This window comes from Sturnus vulgaris, chromosome 2 (genome assembly GCF_052056855.1).
Source record: "Sturnus vulgaris isolate bStuVul1 chromosome 2, bStuVul1.hap1, whole genome shotgun sequence".
Classification (NCBI taxonomy): domain Eukaryota; kingdom Metazoa; phylum Chordata; class Aves; order Passeriformes; family Sturnidae; genus Sturnus; species Sturnus vulgaris.
Window position 1 is genome coordinate 7,106,992 of NC_142244.1, and position 15,064 is coordinate 7,122,055.

At 37.9% G+C, this 15,064-nt stretch overlaps 1 protein-coding gene across 4 annotated transcripts in view; it reads left to right on the top strand.

Moving 5' to 3' along the window:
- Positions 1-15,064, top strand: part of APP (amyloid beta precursor protein) — a 203,622-nt gene that overhangs the window by 104,164 nt on the left and 84,394 nt on the right. For all 4 annotated transcript variants that reach the window (XM_014886607.2, XM_014886608.2, XM_088157747.1 and 1 more), the window contains exons 4-5: positions 80-192; positions 1,622-1,815. In XM_014886607.2, coding sequence (XP_014742093.1) covers positions 80-192; positions 1,622-1,815 — 307 coding nt within the window. The remainder of the gene's footprint in view (positions 1-79; positions 193-1,621; positions 1,816-15,064) is intronic.

Below are 15,064 nucleotides of genomic sequence, written 5' to 3' on the forward strand. Positions count from 1 at the left end.
CTAGAGGTTTAACAGGATGAGATATTGGAAGCAAAATTAATATTTCTTGAGCGTTCATTTCTTTTCTTTTCCCTTCCAGTGGGCGAGTTTGTGAGTGATGCCCTTCTGGTGCCAGACAAGTGCAAGTTCCTTCACCAGGAAAGAATGGATGTGTGTGAAACTCACCTGCATTGGCATACTGTTGCTAAAGAGGTACATTCATCTGTCTTAAAATTTCCTGCCTTCCTTCTTTAAAGCTGTGTTACTCTTCTGAGGATAACTTCAAATATAGCAGCGACATGGAAAACAAAAAGCAATGCTTTCAAATGTTTGAGTGAATGGCGTTTTGGGGTTTTTTTTATAAGGTAGGAAATAGGAGTCAGAGCACAACAGAGTCCATGACTGATTACTTACCATTGACCTTTCAATGTTGACCTTCTTTCATAGCACTATTTTTTTCTTCACATTCACTCACAAACTCACTGTTTTCTGCTCCCTCCATTTTCCTGTGTTAGCACTGGAACTAAATGCCTAGGATTTGCCTTGAATCATTATCCTGGATGGATATTGTCCACTATTTATCATGGATATTGGTATGCCAGATGCCCACAGAGATCAAAAAGGCCTCAAAAAGTGCACTATGTCAAATTTGGCAGAAAAGGGTAGGAGAGCTGATCAAACTAGGACCAGCCAAAGGCATTTTGCAGGCACAGAGTTTTTGCAATTTAACAGTGCTTTACTGAAAATAGAAATAAACTTAGTGTTACAATTGCTAACGTGTTTTGGACTTTTTTTCCTTATGTAGAGAGGTTTTAGAAATAAAGTCTGAGATGAGTTTCCAGGATTTCTGATTGCTCTTTTTTTTGGAACCTCTTGGCTTGTGCATTATTCCACCTTCTTGAGATAAAATCTGAAATGTGATCTGCATATTTTCAAATTTTCAGTTCTTGCTTGAATTATACCTAAATGAAACAATCTTCACACAGGGAAATTCTAGTTAATTTTGACTACTTGCACACTTGAAATGGCAGTAGCCTGGAAGAACATCACTGTGCGCCACTGAACTATTTTCATTTTTTCACCTGTCATACATCGCTATATCTAAAAGGTATAATTATGCTCAGTTTGACTGTTTATGATCAGTATGACTGTTTTCCAAACAAGGCTAGGAGGTACTGTACTGGCAGAGGTGCTAGACCAGACACAGTGTGCTTCCAGTGTAAGAGATTTTTAAATGCTGATCTACCTTGCAGCTAAATCTTCAATAGCATTGATGCATCAGGACTGTGATTAATACATCAAATTACTACTCTGTCATCACATTTTCTCTTTATGAGGAAGAGCCTGTGAGGATTTTAGACAGGAAGATATGGAGTTACCATGTATATGGGAGGAGACAAGCCTTTTGTTCTGGGAAAGCCTGATAGGAGAGCTTGTTGATTACAATGGACACAGGTAGGGAGCTGCTTCCAGTCAAGTAGTGAATGCAAGTGTGACCTTTCTAAACTGTATTTCAAGTTTCAGAGATCATGCAGTTCGCCAGCTTTAATGCAGCCTCTTCATATTTTTCGCAAGTTCTGTGACATTTTTTAGTCTTCCTCCACGCCAATATTGTTGCTGCTTTTTTTCCTCTTTTCTGCAGTCCTGTAGTGAGAAGAGCATGAATCTGCACGACTATGGCATGCTGCTGCCCTGTGGAATCGACAAGTTTCGTGGTGTGGAGTTTGTCTGCTGCCCGTTAGCAGAGGAAAGCGACAATCTTGATTCAGCTGATGCTGAAGATGATGATTCAGATGTCTGGTGGGGAGGTGCAGATGCAGACTATGCAGATGGAAGGTACAGTGACTTTGTACCCTTCAACTTGTTATTAAGATGCCAAAAATCTGTCTAAAAGACCATGGCTTAGAAGAGTCTTTGCACCTTATACACGAACTTGCATTTACAGTGGTTGAAAGCGTTGGTGTTCTGCTTCTTTTATTTTTAGCTTTCTACAGAGTAGCTTATTGTTAAACATTTTTAAGGCATACTTTTTAGTGCCTTTATATTTTTTTCAGTGAGAATTATTGCCATATTTATAACAAAAATGCTTAAATTCGTTATTTTGACAAATAAATGATAAATTATGTACTCCTAAGATGCTTCATATACCGCAGCAGGTATCACCCAGCATAACCAGTGGAGGTTTTGAAATGCCATCATTCGTAATAGGCATTAGCTGTGTGCTGTTATTGCCATAAGAATATTTTTCTACTGATAGTTAGTTTCTAAACATGATCTAAAAGAAAATGTGTTTTATTAGCTAGCCTTTGACAGAGTTATTAATGTGCTGCTGTTGAGAAGGAACATAGAAGTTTCCTTTGCAAGGCAGTGATGGGTGAGAAGATCCATCCTTTGTCTTTACCCTTCCTATCCCTGTGCTGGATATGGGTTATAGCTGTGTTGTAACACTCAGTGATAACTGAGGGGTCTGGTGCTGTTAAAGCCTTTTCACATCACTCTCCTGAGCATGTCAGACAGCAGCTGGAAGAGCAACTGGATGCCAACAACTTGCAAAGATGACTTTCTTCATAAACTGAGATCAATATTCAAATTCTGTTTGTGTTCCCTAGGCTTTCATCACTTTATACTGTGCTAATGAAGTGTTTCTAGTTCTTTTTTGTACAAATAATGCACAAAATCTTAAACTTGGGGCTGCTCGCAAGTGGCTTCAAGGAATACCCAGAAAATAAATGGGGGCCAAATTATGTGAATAATGCAGGAAGTTAATAGGTCTGAATTGTATTATGTTTGGACTTGTTAATCTAGATGGAAATAATTTGAAGAGCAGTGCAGAGATGAAGGACAGAGACTGAATTGCTGTGATTTGATGCAATGAGGTGGCATTAAGACCTAGAATAATTAGAACCTGTATCATGGTGGGCACCTAAGTCTTTCCTGACAAATCATTAGTAAGTATTGCAAAGTAGTCCTTTGTGAATAATGGAATAAGTTTAAAATAAATACTTCTCCATGGTAATTTCCAGTTTTCTGTCATAGACAGGAGTGAATGGTCAGACTGTTTGATGCAAAAGCTTAGATCAAAGAACTTTGCATATTCCATATTGATATCCTTGGACGTTCTTCTAATTTTTACCTCTAACATCTGTCAGTGTCAGTATTTATAACCCTTTCAGTAGGATTTGTAAAGCTGCCTTTGGACTGTTGCTGTGTCATTTCTGTATATTTAATTTAGATATTGATTGAGTGTTTAAATTTTCTCTCATTCTAAGAAATGAGTGCAGACTTTGTTCTAATTGAAATGTTTGATTTTTTCGTTATATGACTATATATACATGCAAGATAGATCTTATATGTCTATTACCTGTTATATAGGTAACATTTATTATATACACACCCATATATAAAGAACATGTCTTATACATATAAGATCAAAGATTCCAAATTATTTTAAATAGAAGAGCTCACAGGGGTATATACTTTTGTTGTAAGAAAAATATCCACTTTATTTCTGTCTTTCTTTTGTTTGTCACTGAGCATTTAATTTACTGTTGTAATCCATTTTTGTCCTCATAAGGCAGTTTAATATCTGAAGAGACAAGTTCAAGAATAACTTCATAAATTTTGTATTCTCTAGGAATGGGAACTGTAATCGCATTTCAATCCATTTCTGAAATTCCAAGCAAATACTGATTTATTTTTTTTTACCCTCCCCTTGCACAGAAGTGCTTGCAAAAGGCAAATCAAAGATCCGTCTATGTGGCACTTGTCCTTCATCTGCAGATGAAGAGCCAAGCAATTGGTAGTTCTTTTAGACTGACTCACTCATATTTCTTGCTGCTTCTTAAGCCAAGTACATTTAAGCTGTGTGTATTGGAGCCAGAAATACTCTTGAACTTTAGTTATATATATGTATATATAAAATTATACATGTATATTTTATAATGTATATATAATTAATATACATATATAATTACGTATAGGTAATATATGTGTATATATTTTTAAAATTCTTACATGGCAGTACATGGTAATTCAAATTTTGTGTGTGTGTGCATATGTATTCATATCTGAGCATATGTTTGTGTGGCTATCAATACATATATGCCTTAGTCCTGAACTGATTGTGAGGGAGAAAGGAAAAGTAAGGTAGGGGAACACTTTCCTAATTCTAAATTGCCAATATTCTCTGCTATTAAAGCACCTCTATTTGAAGTGCTTACTCAAGTCTACATTTGTCACCTTTCATGGGCACCCAAGTCAAAATGAAGGTGACCTGTTTGAGATGGAGGTGACAGGCTAAAAAGTAGATTATTATATTCTTGAAATAACAAAACTGTGACAGAGCAGAATCCAACAAATGTGGGTGATCTATTTCGAGATAACTTTATATCTCAAGCTATCAGATCTAAATTTTAAAATACTTGCATTTATGGTTCTGAATGTGTAGAGGAAAGCATTTTGCAGCCATTTAGTTAATAAATGCCCTTTTTCAGACTGTTGTATTTTACCTCCCCCAGTTGTCCCTAAGGCACTGTATTTTATTTTTTTGCTTTGTCAAGGGTGGTTTCTTCTCCACAGGCAGAAGAAAAGCTCAGCTGCATGTTGTAGCCACACTATTAGAGGGCATGTGGAGGCAGCTTGGGCTGCTGTGCCTTAGAGTTGGATGTCCTTCCCAACTCCTACCCAATATCTGACCACCACCTGGGTCTGGATGTGAAAGGATGTGACTTGCTTGTGCTGTGGCTTGTTGGCAGTACTTGGAGGAAGGTGGGAAGGTGTATTTTGGTGATATATATACCTCTTTTATTCATGAGGCCAAGAGGCAGAATCCACATGTGCTTTTGAAATTGTCTTTCCAAGCTCATCCTGAAATAGTCTGTAACTCTGACAAAGAGGTCACAAGCATTTTTACGCAGTGGACTTCCTTATTGCTATCTACACCTTTAATTAAAATTTACCTTGAGGTCTGCCTGAGGGACAGTCAGATGTAGGTGCTGACTTTCAGAATAACTGCAGACGTCTCCCTGCATAGCTACAGTTCGGCCAATTGACCTGCCAGCTCTGGCTGCCCTTGTGACTCAGCACAGCCTGGTGGCCCTCCTGCCTGCGTGTGGGAGCTAGCTGGAAATTTTGCTGTCCTTGCTGGCCAAAGTTGAACATCTTTAGGAGTGATGGCCAAGCTGGAAACCACTTCCAGGTTTTTTCTCTTGTCTTTGTCTGCTAGGGAAGGCAGTAGCCTCCCTTGGAATGGAAAATGTAAACCTCCTTTCTCTGAATTATTATAATTTTGAAATTAAGGAGGCTCTCAGGCAAAGACAGTAGAGAATAGGAATAACAGTTCTTTACTAGTATGTGTAATAAAGCAAATAAACAACAATAACAACTACGGCATTAACAACAAACAGAACCACAAACCCAGTAACCCTTCTCAGCTGCAGGCACTTTGCTCTTCACTACACCCTCTTTTCAGGCACTTGTAGAGAAAGTCCCCCCTCGAGTGTCCTTTTCTCTCGGTTGAGCCCCTCCAGCTTTAATGTCTTGGGGTGATTTTATGATGATTAGCCTATTCCCTTATTGTGTGCTCTATGCCCAAAAAATGGTTATGGTAGCTTTAAGGTGGGTCCAGGTGAGGGGATGGGAGCCTTGGGGCTTTTTCAGAGCCTTGCTCTCCAGGTGTCCCTGGTGCTGTGTGGACTGCATTCTCTTTTTTTGCTTAGCCACCTTGGTTTTTTGATAACTTAGCAAGAAGGGGTTTGGTTTTTACCCCTTTCCCTGGCCTTGGAGACACTGCAGCTGCAATCCTTCGGCATCTTCTTTTTCCAAGTGAATGGGATGGTTTGGATTTGGTGTGAGATCAGAGAGAACAGCTGACTGGAGAAGAATCAGCTGGGACCAGCAGGAAGGCAAGGGGCTGCTGCCTTTCTACCCCAGACCTCAGAAATGCCAAGCCAGCAAAAGAAAGGACAACAAATCCACCAGGTTCATCTGCTGTGAAGAGAGGACCAACATCAGAGATTCACCAGTTTCCCATCTGTTTGCCCAAGCTGCTGCATGAACATTTTGTTTGGTTTTTTTTTCCCCTTGAGACAGGAGCTGCTGCCATTTTTTTCTTCCCATTATGTTGCTGGCCCACTGTGGTGGTTTTTTTCCCCTTTCCCTGGCATTTTGGGGTTTTTTGTTCTAAAGTGGGGCTGGGGGGTGGTGTAAGGTCTGACAGTTCAGTATCTAGTGTTTATTCACCATTTTTTCCCCGTGCTATGTGGGCACTCTGTCCATAAACATTTGTTGTTTTTTTTACTTTCATCCACCAGTATTAATTTCTTATTGGCAGAAAGGGATTGTTGGAACCCTTTTTTAAATAGAAATACTAATTCCAGATTGTTTTTCTCCTAAACTTGTCTCTAAACTGAGACATCACTCAACCATTCTCTGTAAGACTTTGTGCTTAGGCTGTTCCATAGCTTTGTTGTCTTTCTTCTTTAAATTTTTGCAGTTCTAAAGATGATAGTATTATTGATCAAGAAAAAAGAAAGGTGTTGAGACTAAATTTTTCATTACAGACATTATCACTCGAGGAAAGTAAAATTTTGTCTCTAGTGTGTTTACCTCTTTTCAAGCCATCTTGCCACTCACGATAAACTATGAGTTCTCATTGATGTAAGCTTTTTCATTAAACTGGAAAGCTAATTCCTAAAATTTCAGTGGGAAATGCTCCAATGGGAATATCCTAAATGATTCTTTCAAAAAGCATAGCATGAAAAAAACTCCTACTTCCCTACACTTGAGCTGGTGAAAATGAACCAGATGTGAAGCTGGACAAAGGGTCTGTACTGCAGGTTCTGCCTTAGAAGAAGGAAATTACTTGCATTTGGCTGGATAAAAAGACTTCCCTTTTTCCACTGTGCAGACTGAACTGTAGGCTGTTCATAGCCCTGAAAATTTAAAGGAAACTGAGCCTTGTGGCTGTTGCAGTGATTCAGGATCTGCTTGATAGAGAGCTCAGTTGGCTGTGACACAGAAGCAGGAGGGGTGCAGCTAGAGGCAGTGTTCTCATCAGCTGTCCTAATGCAAATTGTTCCTAATTGGGAAGTCAGTGCCCTAAAATGAACACTAGGAATTACAAACTTGCTTTGTTGTTCTTGCTTTTTTCTTCCCTCCTTCCTGAAGTTTTCCATGAGTAGAGGTTAACACCAGTTATTGAGATAGATGGATTTTGTAGCACAAGAGTTTTCCACCGTTGCTATTTCAGAGAAATAATTCATTTGGGGACATAGTGTGGAAGGTGTTTTGCAATATAATATTTCACATAATTGGTCAGAAGTTTACATCATCTTGATTTTTGTGGTAGAACTGTTAGAAATTGAAATAGTTTTATATCTCTTCTAAACAGATTTATTTATTAATGGTAGAGCTTCTCTGAAAACTTTGTGTTTTTATAAATATTTTAATGATTAAACCTAATCACTGGTATTTATAAATTAAACTAAGGCATCTCTGAGTTGTATACTGTACAGTATAATTGCATAATGTTGCTGGTTGTGTTGAAGAACTCTAGAAGTATTTTGTCCTATTTGCATACTCTGTATCCTATTAGCATAGTCCGTGTCTCACATTCTTATATTAATTAGGTTTGTCGCTTGTGTTGGCTGTTAGTTAATATTCAGCTAGCTCATTATATACATTTTAATAGCAGTTTTTAAAGTTTTTGTCCTGGAGGTGAGCTTTTTAAAGTAAAATTCTGAAAGCGTAGAAACACCAGAACAGTAATGACTCACAAGACTGGTAAGTGCTGGATTTCTTCTTAGGACAAGTAAGGTTAGAATGGAATTGATAAAACTTTAAACCAACACTGCTTTAAGAGATAATAGCAGTGATGCTGAGCTGGCAAATACAATCGTTTCAGTATCAAGCATTTACTGAAGTGATGGATGAAGCTCTGAGATGAGAGAATTAATCTAATTGAGGGAGTGATGAGTAAAAGATAATCAGGCTTTCCTGACCCTTGATGAAAACAGTTGTAGCTGTGCAGGCTACCTATATGACTTCAGTGAATGTTGAGCTTGTTTGAGGAGGCATCAAAATTACACATTTGGTAGGAGGTTTATTTGCAGAGAATAGTTACATGTTTTTGACCTCACAAAAGAGAGCCATCATCTGCCAGGTTTTCCTCAATCAGCAGGCAACAATTTTATAAGCAGAAATTTTGAGTTGTCACTTATAATGACTGGTGATGACTGAAATGTGAGAGAGGAAGTTCATGTAGTCATCAGCTTAAGAAACCCTTCTGATAGATCTATGAGAGGTTCTCAGAAGTTCTTGTGACATTGTAATAGATACTGCCCCATTTCTAGAGCTGTATTATTTATAATGCATGAAGAGATGGGAAGTGGGAAATTTAAATCTGGTGGTTTTGACACATAATCATACTGTCACACCAGCATAACTATGTGCTGGAGGATGCATAGTATGATATGCCCTCATAAAGTTATCCTGCAATTCCTGCTCTGCTTTACCTTTCATTAGTCTGTATTAGAAGTAAGAGCTTGGCATTGGGGTGGTTTGTAGGAATTTCAGAATTCCACCTCTTGTGAAGCTGTACTTTAATAGCACAGTGGACTAAAGGGTCTTCTGTAGTACTGTTTTCCTTTTGCCTTCTAACAAAAGCCACACACTGGGGATACATGGATGAAACACCAAAAACATCTAGGTTGTTTTTTACCCAGCAGAAAAAAAACATTGCATTCTAGTCTTGAATGCAAATGTTTCAGCTTGATTACATTATGAGAAACCCTTCCTTCGCATGACTTCTCTAGTTTGATCACTGCTGATGGAAAAAATAACACTGAAATTCTGACTTGAGCAAAGAAGAGAAGGCTTAAACAGTAAAATAATTACATGGAGAACTGGATCTGTGCTCGTTTCTGACAAATCTTTTGCCAGGCTTAGTATGCTATGGCCACCATAAAAAATTTAGTATGAAAGGTGCCCCTTTTTCTTCTGGCTGTGTAGGTGGAGATTGTTCTGCAGAAGTCCCAGCCTCTTGCAGCTGCTGCTGGTGGCAACCGTATTTAAGATGGCACATTCTTGAAAAAATGTTATTCAGTGTCTTAAATTGAACATCCAGAATTATTGCATGCTTCAGTTTTTTTGAGTTTTTTTGTGGTTTTGTTTTGTTTGGAGTTTTTTTTCTCAGTTGTCACACAAAGTTATTCTTCCAGTTTTCCCCTGTTGTCTTTGTGTGAGAATAGCAAGATGATGAATTCCACAAGCAGGGCAAGTAATTGGTTTGGTACAGATGTCACACTGTCTGCCCTGAATAATCAGTAGGACAGCATGTTGAACAAAGAAACTCTGAATATTTCATTTTGAGTACAGCAGAAGTTCTGTGAAAATAAATACGTTGTAACAGGTCCGGATTTTTCTGCTGATTCTCAAACAGAGCTGGGTAGATGATCTTCCCTCTGCTCTCTTCCATCACATTCACTCTTAATGCATTTCTGCTGTCAGGATTTTGAACATATTTGTTCATTGTCATCAGGCTCACAAAGCATGATTTTGTGTGTTTGCAGGTCTAATTTTCTAGTTTCGAAGTTTCTCTGCAGCAAAAATAATCAAAGCAAGAAAACAAATGGGTTAATTACATTATTATTCTGTTCTCTAAAAATTACATGCTTCTTGCTGAATCCTTCATCTTCTGAAAAGAACTGTCAGAACAGTAACACCAGCAAAGGCTTTGTTTCAGGGAGAAAACTAGGTCAGTTTTGAAAGTTTTCTTGCCTATCAGTAAACAGATACCTTCTGTCATATTAAATGCAATCTTGTATATGTGGCTTTTTAAGCAAGTCAGCTATGAAAAGAAATTTCTAATGGTAAAAAAGATGCTATTTAATTATGGGAGAAAGGGTAAATGGAGGCAGCAGGGCAAGGAATGTGTGTTTGGTTTGTATAAGTGTTCTATTTAAAAATTGGATTGAAAGATTCTTATCGCAACTTTTCTTGTTATTTACAAATTTAATGGAAGCAGGTGCATATTTTGGTATTGTTTTTTTATAAAAGTTAAGTTACAGTAAAAGGAGAGAGAGTCTGAAGTACAAAGTTCAGTTGTTTTGTCTGTCTAAGAACTCAGAAATGGCCTTTGAAATAACTTACTTGATTTTTTACGTTAGGAAATGTGAAAATAAAGATCACTGCAACCTCTTCAGTAAAGGAAAACAGAATGGAAAATTATTAGAAGTGACAACATGAATGTCTGAAAAATGCTATGAATATGAATTTTCTGTCCCAACTTGCAATGGAAGGTGCCCATCTGAGTTCTTTGAAGTCTGAAAGTGTCATAATAGATGTTTATATGTCCAAATCTGATATTATTTCTTCTTCATGTGAGATACCAAATTTCCTAACCTAATATATAACCCAACCTAATGAAAATAACCAAGGCACTTCTTGAGCACTTTTTGCTTTTGTGGTCACTTAACAGGCAGACCAGAAACATTGCTGTGGGTCAGACTGTCAATTCTGTAATTTTCCAGACTTTGATACCAATAAGCCATTTTAAAAAATCATAGACCAGACACCTGGTATAACCTTTTTCTTTTCTGGCTCTTTGCCTAATCTCACAACTGCAGTGCAGTTTGATTCTTGCACTGCTGTCTATTCCTGCTTCCCTGATGCTTAAAAAAAAAGATGTCTTGTTAAAATCCCTTTCTCACAGACTTTAAAGGTGAGTGTTGAAGTCTCCATTTCATACTTATCTTTGACTTCCTTTCCTTTCTCTAGTCCGTGCAAAACTACTTTGGTAAGTGTTGCTTAAATCAACTAACTGGACTCTGAGTATCACATACTTACTATATTCAATATTGAAGTCAGCCTGTGTGCCAAAGTCAAATAATAAAGTACACTGGAAAAAGTGCTCATGTGCCAAAGTGCACCATTCAATTAGCTTTTAGATTTAAGTAGTTACTGTTTTGCCTCAAATGCCTAGTTAGTGACACCATTCAGAGTGTGGTGGTGGCATCAAACTCGGTTTCTGAGAAATATTGTCCTTTGAAGAAATTTTTCTAGAATGCAGTTTGGGAATATGTTAGGTAAAAAATGCCCAGGCCTCAGATGTGCAGGTTTGTTGAGGGAGTATTTGTTTCTTTGCCTGTTATCTTTCTGATTTTCTTTTAATCAAAAGACTGGTAATTAAGCCATCTCAAATGCACTCATCTTCTTTCCTGGATTCCAAGCATATGTCTTACTCTTATAATTTGCTTTCTGTTTCTGTTTTGTGTTTTCTCATAAGGCATGTAGAAGTCCACTATTGGGTCTGTCTGTTTCTTCTCCCACAGCTGAAGAACATGCTGGTCTGGATCTTTCCTAAACACGAGTATAAATACATTATCTGTGCTCACTATTGTTCTTTAGCTGGCAGCAAAGCGAAACCCTGGGTAGAATATTTGACAATCCCATTTCCTCCCAGTGGTCCTGGAGTTCATTTGGAGGAGCTTTGGAGGGGTGGGGTTTTGTGCTTTTGAGAAGCTGAAGCACAAAATGATGGAAACTGGGATGATGGTATCTGCATTGGTAAAGGTTATAGATTCATAAACTACCATCAGCTCAGCCTGTTAGACTGAAAGAGCTTCTCACAGCTGTCTGAAGCCAACACTGGCCTTGTCCTCTTTGTCCAGGCAGCAATTTATTGCTGCTGCTATTTGTTTCCTATCCTGGAATTAGCTTTCCCCCAGCTATTGGCTCAGGCTTGGTGGCTGATGAGAACCACAGTCAAGATAAATGAGCTCTGTCTGCAATAAAACACAGTTGCAAAGAGTAGTGAATGCTAATCTTTCCAGGTATTAAAACACCTGTCTCAAACACATTTGCATTCTTTCTTTCAACCCACTGATGGAGTATACCTTTTCGTTCAAGTTATTTAGCAAAATCATGGTAAAGTTACATCCAAATGGATGGGTGTTCATTGCAGACAAGCAGGAAACACTTCCCAGTACTGGTAATTAGACCACAGTTATTTGCTATCCTAAATTGAAAGCTTTGCATGAAGTTAGCTGCAGAGGTGTAACTTATTAAAATGTAGCTTATGCTGTAGCCCATTATTTCTGAAACAACATTAGAAAAGGAAACTCACTGTTCTTGTCATCTGTTTTCTGCCTTTGTCACTCTTACAGGTTGTTGGAATACAGAAAGAAAACTTCCATTTACTAATGTTTTCTTATTCTTGAACAACAAGAAGTAACATAGTTGGCTTCCCTTCACTTTCTTTAACCTTTCCTTCAGTTTTACGTTCCTGAAATAACAGAACAATGCAGGTTTCTGAGTGAAAGGAATAAATAATACATTGGTGCCAGTTCTTACTGCAGTGATAGATTGGGAAAAGGAGGTTACTAGATACACATTTACAGGTCTGTGTTTTAAACGTTTCTTGTAACTATGTGCTTAAATCCATACTGGCTGGAGCTGTGCAGGGATTTGCATTTTAAAACCAGAAATATGCCCAGCAGAGTGGTCAGTATGTTCCTGTTTGGGTCAGGAAGGAACTGAGTAGGACTTAAGGCTGCCTGGAGGCCCAGTGTGTTTGTGGCAACAGAAATAGGACTGAAACTACCAAACTTCAAATACCTTCTTTCACCACACATAGGACTGGAGATGATTTGTACTAATGAGCCATTGTGCTACTTGGACTCAAGCAGAACATCAGTTATATGATGGGGGAAATGGATCTCAAAATCCCGTGTGTGAGGAGGTTGCAGCAGAAGGTTCAAAACCATGATGGCCTTTGTGTCCATGTGAAAAAGAAGTGCTGTCCTTCCTTGCCAGAAGGCCCCACAGACAGGAGATTGAGATCTTGGCAGGGATTGCAGGTATATTCATGGCTATATCAAGCCTAAAAATTTCCCTCTGATGTTTACTGCTAAACTGTTAAATTCAGACTGGCTGAATGACTTTACAAATACGTGAATTTGTCAGTGCATCAAGTAATTTTTTTGAGCAGTCTTTGAAAAATCCTGTCACTGGCACCATTAAGCTATTAAATTCCTGTAAATGAGAGCACTACAGTCTGTGGTGCCAATAAAACCTTGGCTGGGGAGGTATTGAGGGAATAGGCAGAAAAAGCTGTCAAAGTATTGTTCTTCTGGTAGAAACAAGACTGAGTCATACTTGTTTACAGAAGAACATAAAATATAATAATAATAATACCAGGAAGCAAGCATACCTGCTGTATACATTAAATAAAGTTCAGTATTTCTGAGAAAAATACTGGTATCCACATTCATTTGGTAGTAATGTTTGCTTGAAAACAGTGGATTTAAACTGATTACTGAGGTAAAAGGTGACAGAAGCGAGATGTGCAGTGTGGGAAACAGCATTGGGGGGCTGCTAACTGAGAAATGTGAATGGAGTCAGAGAACAGGGAGGGATTTGTCCCCATTTGAAAGGTTCATGCTGTAATTCCAGATGTTGTGGATGTTCATTCCCTTCTCTGGTTTTCTCTGTCATTCCTCTCACGTGCATTATCTTTGAAGAGGAGCCAGGGTGATAACAGTGATTAAATCCAAGGAAAAACACCTACGTGTATTTCATTGTGTTTCTTGCAAGATCCAGTACCTTTACCAATATTTAAAATATGCAAAAATAACTTTCATTTTCATAAATCTAAATCTGAGGTAAACCCACTTCTATTTCCATTGTTCCTGTTTCTTAAAACATGGAATAAAACATAATTCTGTGGAATATGACCTTTGTGACCGAGTCTTGTGGAATAGGTAGCAGAAAAAGGATTTTTCTAGGAGAAATCAAAACTGTCAAGAATATTTTAGTAATATTGTAGTACATTTCTATGCAGGTTTTTTAGAATATATTCAGGAGCCTGACCCCATACACTGATGTAGTCTCCCACCACTTGTGGCTCTTTTTTTGCATTCTCAGATGTCTTTTAGTTTTTCAGCTAGCTGCAGGTAATAATGAGGAGGCTGGTGAGGGCCATTCCTTAGGAATTTGCTTCTGATAAGTAACTGGAGGGGGAACCAGAGCCCACTGTAATGTCACTGGACACAGAGAACTGTGTTCTTTCATCCCCTCAATGGTGCTTTGCACCACCATGCCCCCTAAAAATAATAATGAAAGGAAAAATAAAAAATAAAAAAATAAAAAAAGCTTGGTCTTCATAATGAGAACTTCATAGTAAAATGCTGTGGACTGACATAGCTGAGTTGATTGCTTTTGTGTAGTTAAAAAAAGATGGATATTGGATGCATGCATGCAAATTATTTTTTAAGTGCCTTCCATGTGACTAATTAACTTTCCTTTGTTTGTTTCATTGGGTTGTCCTTTTTTAACACTATGGGTGTGCCAGTATCTGAAAGTGATCATTCATGAGAAAGGAAAAGGGAAAAAAAAATTTGCATATTTTTAGAAACGTGTTTGTAGCTTAGGTGAGAGAAAGAACACATCTTTCTTTAGTGTTGACAGGCGTTTGGTATCTGATACTCTTGATCAAATTTTGGATGTCTTATACTCAGCATGCCTAATTTAAATGTCCATAGTAAGCCAAGACTGGAAGCCCCTTAAACTGGAGATCACCTGCAGATACTGGACTTGACAAATCCACTTTATTTTTGCAGTTCAGAGGTGATGGTGTATGTATAGTGTTTATTTCATGCTTGCAGAAAGGAAAAATACCTGACCAAAAAAATGAAGACAGAAGCCATTGTTAAGAAATCATTCTTGTTTGTATAGAGGCTTAACTTGCTCCTGGTAGAGTCAGGTTTGTGGCATATGAAAATTTTATCAACATATTTTAACTTCTTAATGCCCTGTTAAAAAGGAATCGTGCTGTCTTCTGATTCGCTGAGTTTGCTTTCAAAGTTGTAGTAGGCAACATAATATAAAATGAAATATTAAAGGCCTGATCTCTGAAATGAGTTGAAGAATTTAACTTCACCTAGAAGGCTGTTCAAGCATATGTGATGCCATGAGAAAGATTCACACCCACTTGTGCATGAAGGTGACAGAAAGTCACTGTGTGTTTAAATATTTAAAGATCATTTATTCATTAGTAGTAAATTTCAAGTGGAAGCTGAGAAATAAA